The following is an 8,368-nucleotide window of genomic DNA, read 5'->3' as shown; positions in this document are numbered from 1 at the left end:
CCTGCCAGTCGATATGCTGGAAACCTTCCGAAATGTGGAAAGTGTAATTTCCACCATACCGGAGTATGCCGAGAAATGCAGTGTTTGAACTGCCACAAAAAAGGACACACTGTCCATTACTGCAGGGCACCGGCTTAACCGATCTCCCAAGTCCTCGGAGCTGAAGAAAACCAAGCCTACTATGGTTGTGGTGAGACTGGACACAATCAGAAGGACTGCTCGATAATCCGGAACTCAGGCACAGATGGACGCATTCTGATGATCACCGCAGAAGAATCTACCTAGGAGTCGTCAACGAGTAGTGGTACGTTTTCAAAATGGTAGTTACTTTTAAAATTAATTTATATTCATATAAGATTAAAAGTTGGGGATAACACGTAAAAGTAACTATAACAACTCACATGTTGAAATAGGTCGTAATATTCAAGAGAACTAAAAGATCCCTTAGAGAAGCTATTATGACTCACCATATACATCAGGGTTGTGCGCAACTAAGATGTTGCAGACATAGAGTGAGTGACTCCGCTTAGGTCCCCTTTCCTTAATTGGTTGAGGATTTGAGGCAGGGATGCTCAGTCGACTGCATGGCTCATCTTAAGTATTCACAACATGTATATGACAGGAGATGGTAGTGGTACCATGGGGGATCATGATATAAAAGTATCCCTTTAGTAAGTAAAGCACTTTTATTTGTATGTATGCGCACATAGCGGTACGATACATAGGAGTGTTAATTTCAAAATAAAAAGCAGGAAACTCGAGAACAGTTACAAGGAGTACATGGTTGAACATACTAGGAGTACAATATCGAGCATACCAAGGATACATCCTCGTTTATCAAACGTTTCTTTCATTTGACCAAAACTTTGTTCAGTATAGAGTCCGTTTTTTTCTTTCGTCATGATTTAGCGTGGTCCTCACCATACTGAGTTCATATGTTTCTATCACCTCGATCGGCAAGTTCTCAAAACTTTTATCATTAGTATCAAAAGTCCGACCTGAATCAAAAAATTTATCTTTCGCATTCTAAAACCCCAAAGTACTCGTATGGAGAATACTTTGTCTTCCGAAGCCTTATCGTCAGATGTCTGCAGACCGTTACGAAATACCACTCGTCCAGCAAACCAAGTTCGAGCACAGAGGCTATGGACAAATACAGCCCACCTATTATTGTTTAGTGTATATGCGAGGGTGGTATATGAGTATGATTATGCAGATCTAGTATGTGTGTTTCCGCCCTATCTCCTATTCCCCGTTGGGTTGTTGACTGGGGCAGAGTCGCACATCCGACAGTCCTACTAATCCTAATTATATACGGCTTGTATACACGAGGTAATGATAAGATGGACCAAGTATGAATCCTATCAAGAACACCAGGGCAAAGTTGCCAGGTCTACGAGTGAGTATTCTAAAAATTAGAAGAGCTGTAGTAATACTAAGAGAGCTAATTTCGGGACGAAATTCCCTCTAATAGGGGATGATGTGACAACCCAAAAATTTCCATTCTGTAAAACCATCCACAGCAATCAAAGTCAAATTCGTTCTGCTAACTTTCAAACTTTTGGGATAAGTTTAAGTATTTCAGGATTTACACTTAAAGAGATATCAGGAGAGAGGATGCACTAGAGTATTGTACAACTCTATTTTTCCAAAACTCGTTGATATTAGAGTTCAATGCGTGGATAAAATATTTTCTACCAAAAACCCTAGGGGTATATATATGGTTCTTAGCCATATTTATTCATTTGTTACATTTCCAACTAGAGAAAAGCAGATTTCTCTCTCAAGGATCTTCATCCGTTCACCCCCAATTGTAAGTACTTCGACCCTAGAGTGTATTAAAGGGTACTACATGACTAGATAACATGGAAATCATCCATAAAACCGAAGGAAAGGGTGTTCACAACCCAAGATCCTCTTGGACCATGAACACTAAATTTGAGGCCAAAAGTGTGCCTTATGCCCCTATAGACGTTGGAACCGAACATGGAACTACCCTTGACATGTCTAGGCCTTAAAATCATTAAGAAACAAGGGCTAGAAGTGAGTTCACGGCCAAGGATGTTCTTGGGCCGTGAACTCCATTTTTTGGTGCCAAAATGCCCTAAATGCCTTCCTTAAGCCATGAGACTAACCTACCACATTACCTTGATGTGTTTAGGACTCAAAACAATCAAAATACCATCACACATAGGTGATTACGGTCGCAAGCTCAAGCAAAAATGGTCCAAGGGCCGAAAACTCAAGATAGGGGTGTTTTGATGCCACAAACACTTCCTAAGGCTTAGACTAGAATTTAGGATGCTTCTTTAGGACCTTTAGGACCCTAAACAACCCTCATAAACATAAATGGCCATGAGTTTACGGTTGTAAACTCATTAGGGCTGTAAACACCTCAAAAAATCCAAAGAATGTGGTTTTTCCTCATCCTAGAGTAGAGCTAAGGTCCCTAAATCATTCCCTAGCCTTCAAACTTGCACTTACCATTGAGTAACCATGCGTTTACGACCGTAAACTCCCTTGGGCTGTAACCCATGGTAGTAAACTCATGTGAGTGCCATTCTACCTTCCTTTGTTGAATCACATGTGATTCCGACACTTGGTCAACGTGTTTCCTAGTCCCGGAAGGTGCTTCCTTTCATATAGTTGTTTATAAACACTATATTCATGCCAATATGTGTCATTATATATCATTTAGGACTTATTGTGTCTCGGGACTTCATTCGTGGAACTCCTCAGCCGTATGCGTATGCCCGTTTGAATCACCCACATCAGGTGAGTTCGCCGTAATGAATCTTTTAACTATTTTAACTGTTTTAAGGGGGAATACAGGTTGAACACAATGATAATTGTGTAAATGTTTGTTGTTAAACATCTTTCAAAATGTTACTTATGTTATTTATAAGTTCTCAAAACATTTCAAAACTCGTTTAAAGTTATGTTACTTTATAGTTATACAAATCTTTGTTTTTAAAGTATAAGCATAACTTGGTAGATAAATGAGTCTTTTCAGTAACAGTCTAGGTAGAACATTAGTGAACTATTATAGGCATAGTTTAGGAGAATGCTATTCATTACTTCTAGTACAATGAAGCACACAAAGAAACAGTACCATAACAGGACAAACAGTGAAGAGAATCAAACAATACCACAACAGAACAAACGATAGTGAAGAGAATCAAACAGTACCAGAACAGAACATAACAAACAGGTTAAGTTGCTATAGCATGAGAACACACAAACAGGATCTAATTATATCAATGAATCACTAACGCATTAGTGATAGTTATATTGGGTATACATGATCATATAACTTTAATGTGAATTACACGGCTTGCAAGAAATTGTTGGGGTCGCGTTTGGTTCCCTAAATCTCTTTACATTGAGAGCCTTTAGTAGGGGTTCTAGCTTTCACATTATGACCATAATAAAATAAATATGTTTTTTTGGTTATTAGCACATCCGTATGTCATTATAAACGACCTCTGTGTACTTACTTTTCCCATTACTTTCATAAAGTGTCAGTACCACTTGAAAGTTGATCTATTTTCTAGACAAGATAGATATAAACTAGGGAGAATATACTTTTACATTTGATAAAGGAACAATAGGGTTTAACTCAGAATAGAAGATGCCTTGGTAGAAGGTTACGATTAAAGGTTAGGATCATGATGCTAACTTTATGATTCCTTGATGTATACGCTATAGGATACATATATGCTAGTAGATTCCGACAGCTAATAGGATGTGTGCTCTTCGCTGTAATTCCGGTTCCTGTTGGATGTGGGCTTGCACCGAGGTCACTCAATCTATTATCTACCCAAATCTATATATATCTATGCTTCATATACATTAAGTCATCATAAGGGTACCAGGTATGGATCAGGTCATAGGACACAGAGTCAACACACAGTTATTCTAGTACAAAACTTACTTATCAAAGTTAGTATTTTTGGTATACAAAACTAGAGATTTTCCCAGAAAAAGGCTTAATCCATTTTATTAAACCAGTACAGTTTTAGAGACTTTAGGTGAATTAACTCTATAACACCTTAGTTTATACACCATGTTGATATATAAAACTAATATCCAATAGATAGTTAAATGTATGTTTTCCCCCGACCTCTTGTTCCCATTGGATTGTGGGCTTAGGGAAGATTCCCCCAATTAAGTATCTACCCGATATCAGATTATATATAGCAGTATAAACAAAGCTATTATAAAAGTAATCACCATAGTCATTATTTTACTATAAGAAAAATAGGTTTTCTTAAAAGAACTCTCCATTAGATATAAAGGAACCATTACAAATAACTCCGTGAGTAACAAGTGAATACACCAAGGTTATATATGACAACAATCTAACAACCAATAGAATGTGTGCTATCCGCCTTACTTGTTGTTCCCCGTTGGGTTGTGAGTTTAGGGAAGATGCGCACAATCAATTGTTTATTTACTCTAAGTATATATAACTTGTACCCACTTAGTACGCATAGAAAGGCTTGTAATGTCATTTTACTTAGCTTCCATTAAAGTAGGAAATATAGGATTTTCTAGAGGAACAGGCGAACTTTTCAAAATAGAACTTACAGTTTATATCACTTGTGCATATACATTTTCAACCACATTTTACAGCTTACTCACATCACTAAAATCTTATGAACTCACCAGCTTAATTGTTGATCAACTCTTTCAAATAACTTGTATTCTCAGGAGACTATTAGACAGGTGCTCGTGCTGGGGATTCAGAAGATGGAGCATTATAGCTTCAAGTCTTGTTATGTTATTTGTTTATGACTTCTATGTTTTATGAACACACACATTGTAAACACTTTCTTTCTAAATGAAATGGTTGTTCATTACTTGCTTATCATATACATATCTCGTGATACTTGACATGACATCCTCCACCCCCGAACGTTTCTGTCGTTCCGGTTTTGGGGTGTGACAAAATCTAGGGTGCTTTACTTGGTGGTTGTAGAATTCACAAGAATGTCAAATGTATATGCTGGTGCTTAGAGATGGTGCTAAGAGCTGGAAATATGTTGCAAATGTGAGGGAGTATATGGTTAAAATGGCACTTAAGAAGCCTCCTGGAAGAATTTGGATACATATTGTTGGATCAGTTCATGAGTTTTGGAAGGTGATAGGAATCATTATAACCATGATGTGTCTTTGATTTATGAGATGCTTCTTTTAGTCACCATGGAAGCAAGATTAACTGTATACAGGCCTGGTGTTTATGGGTCATCTCAATCTTATATATCTCAAATGGTAAAGCTACATTATATGTTCTTGAAATTTTACAAATTTACATATGCTATGATGCTGTATATATCTATATTTTATGGTCACATTTATATAAAAATGTTTGTTGAAAATGCCTTAAATGGCTGTTATATGTTTAACTTTTTATTTTTATTTTTATTTTTTTTACAGTTTAAGATATGCACAATGGAAACTAGTGTTATGAGTTATGACTTGTTAAGGGGATAAATTGGGAAAGAAGTTGTTTAAAGGTGATATATTGGAAGACATGGAAGATGGTGTTTGCCATCCTTAATTATTAAGTTTGACATGTTTCTTTGTTGTTGTTGTTGTAGGTTTGACATCCAAAGCATAAACTATTTGACCAGTTACTAAAGCTGAAGTTGGGTTACAAGCCACAAAAGAAAACATACTTAATACCCTCAAATTCACTACACCAACAGATTGATTTTTGGGGGAGTCTTTGCATTACCTTTACTTGGTAATGAAGGGTTTCCAGCATATTGTATCCAAGAGCATCAAATGAAGAGATATAAAAGAAGGGCAAAATTTAAGAAATAGCATCGTACTTTGAGAAATTCATAAGATATAGCATTGAACATTCTTAATTTTGTAATAATTAATTACATTAGCTATATTTATGATTTGAGTACTTCTTAATTGTAATATATATATAATTTTTGTCCATAAAGAATATATTTGGAATTAATTATAGTTTGATCCCTCTTTTTTAAATTTATTACTTATTACATTTTGGTGCTTATACTTTTTAAATTTACACTTATTACTATTTGGTCCGTATAATTTTTAATTTAGCAATTATTACAGTTTGGTCCCTGCATTTTAAATTTGAACTTATTACAATTTGGTCCCTAGTATTTAAATTTGCACTTATGATAGTTTGGTCCTAAGATTTCAAATTTCATTTATTACAGTTTGGTCCCCGATCTTTAAATTTGTACTTATTAATGTTTAGTACCTGGATTTTAAATTTTCACTCATTACAGTATGGCCCCTGGTCTTTAAATTTGCACTTATGATAGTTTGGTCCCTGGATTTTAAATTTGCACTTATTACAGTTTAGTCCCTGGTCTTTAAATTTGCACCATATATACGAATTGGACAACAAATTTAAATTCATGGAAAGAAAATAAATATCAAAATATTTATTTATGTCACATACTAACAAAAATATCCATCAATTGAACCCTAATTAAGAACATTTACAACTTAAGCTAACAAAATTATCAAAAGCACCAACTAATTGCACGAGCTTTTTTTATGTAGACCCCCAAACTCCCAAATCACCATGCGATTTTGTATTGTTTCCACGTTTCCTAAAATGAATAAAAATATTATGTTCATTGTTAGTATTTTCATTTACTGGAAAAATGGAAATTTAAGTAACCATTTAGAGGTGGCTGTTTCACTTTGATCGAAACTTTCAGATGCTGGATTTTTACATGTTTTTTACTCACCACATCGCGGACACTTGTGTCTTCTTTTAGACTCATCCAATGATTTAATTCTATTTTTTCTTGCTCGTCTAGGTGAGCGTTTGATAATAGGTGGATATATTTTCTCTCCATTTTTATTGCCCATTGATCAAGTCTGGGCATCGGAGCAATTTGAAAAGCATATGTAGATTTAAATTTCTCTATAGTGAAATAGGGGTCAACATATTTGTCCCAGTTAGCATCCCTTATAAAAGCAATAAAAGTCGCTGCATGTACACATGGTCGACCCTGAACTTGCCACACTTGACAACTACATTTTCTTTCATCTAGGTTAACCTCCCAACGTGTTCCCTTGTACTTCACTTTAGTTTGTTTCTCACAACTTCTAGTAACTTCATATTCACCCAAGTTCTATATGAAAAATAAAAAACATATATATTTTCGATATATGTATTATTGAAGTAAAAAACTAAAACAAATATAGTAATTCGACCTAATTATTTAACATGCTTACCTTAGCGATGTCGTTGAGATAATTTTTAGCAGTAGGAACCAATACACCATTCCATTTATTCACCAAATTCCTTTTCTTATCAAACCGTTTCATAATCTGTTCCCTAATTATGTCAAGAAGATCAAGCACGAATTTATAGCGCAATTTACCAATCCAAGAATTAAATGTTTCTGAAACATTATTAGTGATGTAATCACACTTAGAAGTAGTTCCAAACTTGCTTCTACTACATATTTTTTTTGTGGTTGGTATATAGATGTGCAATAACATCTTCATTTTTATCACTTATTTCCTTTAATAACCTGTCATGCTTGGTGGGACGATAGGTTTTTGCAACAGCCCATACTTTGTTGTTGAAGAAGTCACCACGAAAGTGTTTCTTGAAGTTTCGATATAAGTGCCTTATACATTCTCTATGCTCAATATTAGGATAAACATTCATGATGGCTACTTCTAACCCTTTCTGCATGTACGGTGAGATAACAAGACCATTTGGCGTTCCAATTGATTTTTTGAGTGAGTCAAGAAACCATGTCCATGACTGTGTGTTTTCTGATTCAAGCACACAATATGCTATTGGAAAAATAGAATTGTTACCATCAATACCAATTGCAGCGGCTAGTACACCATTAAACTTTCCTTTTAAATGACAAGCATCAAGACCAATATACGGACGACAACCAGCAACAAACCCTCTAGAACAAACTGCTAAACAAATAAAAAACCTTTTGAAAAGCTTCTTTCCACCAACTTTGTCAAAGCCAATTTCAACAACGCTTCCTTCATTCCTTTTTAATAGTTCTTCTCTAAATTCATCCATCTTCATGAAAGAGTCTTCCCACTTACCATACATGTCAATATAAGCTTGCTCTTTCCCTCTAAAAACTTTTAGGTACGGCACATCAACATTGTAAGTTTTCATAATCCAATTTCTAAGCTCATATGGAGAGACATCCCTTCAGATTTCAACTTGTGAGTTACTACATTAGCAATCAAACCTTGAGTGGCACGCTTATTGCCACCCTTGTTGCTTCGAGTGCAAGTATGTACTTGTACCATTTTTTAACCTAAAAAAGAATTAAATAAACATAAATATATTTTTAATATAAAGCATGTTAAATATAACTTA

At 35.2% G+C, this 8,368-nt stretch overlaps 1 protein-coding gene across 1 annotated transcript; it reads right to left on the bottom strand.

Moving 5' to 3' along the window:
- Nucleotides 1-6,644: 6,644 nt before the first annotated feature.
- On the bottom strand, nucleotides 6,645-8,161 carry LOC145007195 (uncharacterized). The gene is made up of 3 exons (XM_078966176.1): nucleotides 7,542-8,161; nucleotides 7,240-7,342; nucleotides 6,645-7,136 (listed from the first exon to the last, which is right to left on the bottom strand). The coding sequence occupies exons 1-3, from the start codon at nucleotides 8,159-8,161 to the stop codon at nucleotides 6,645-6,647; spliced, it is 1,215 nt and encodes a 404-aa protein (XP_078822302.1).
- Between the last annotated feature and the right edge of the window lie 207 nt (nucleotides 8,162-8,368).

The sequence above is a fragment of the Lactuca saligna genome, chromosome 7 (assembly GCF_052625555.1).
Source record: "Lactuca saligna cultivar CGN05327 chromosome 7, ASM5262555v1, whole genome shotgun sequence".
Lineage (NCBI taxonomy): Eukaryota > Viridiplantae > Streptophyta > Magnoliopsida > Asterales > Asteraceae > Lactuca > Lactuca saligna.
The sequence above is the reverse complement of the archived record's forward strand: the minus strand, read 5'-3'. Positions and strand labels throughout refer to the sequence as shown.

What these genes read in the sequence shown, in the direction of transcription:
- LOC145007195 (XM_078966176.1), bottom strand. Translation starts at nt 8,161, where the DNA reads ATGAAAACTTACAATGTTGATGTGCCGTACCTAAAAGTTTTTAGAGGG. An exon ending in CGTCCCACCAAGCATGACAG is followed by an intron (nt 7,343 to 7,541) that starts GTTATTAAAGGA and finishes TGACATAATTAG; the next exon opens with GGAACAGATTATGAAACGGT. An exon ending in ATCTCAACGACATCGCTAAG is followed by an intron (nt 7,137 to 7,239) that starts GTAAGCATGTTA and finishes TTTTTCATATAG; the next exon opens with AACTTGGGTGAATATGAAGT.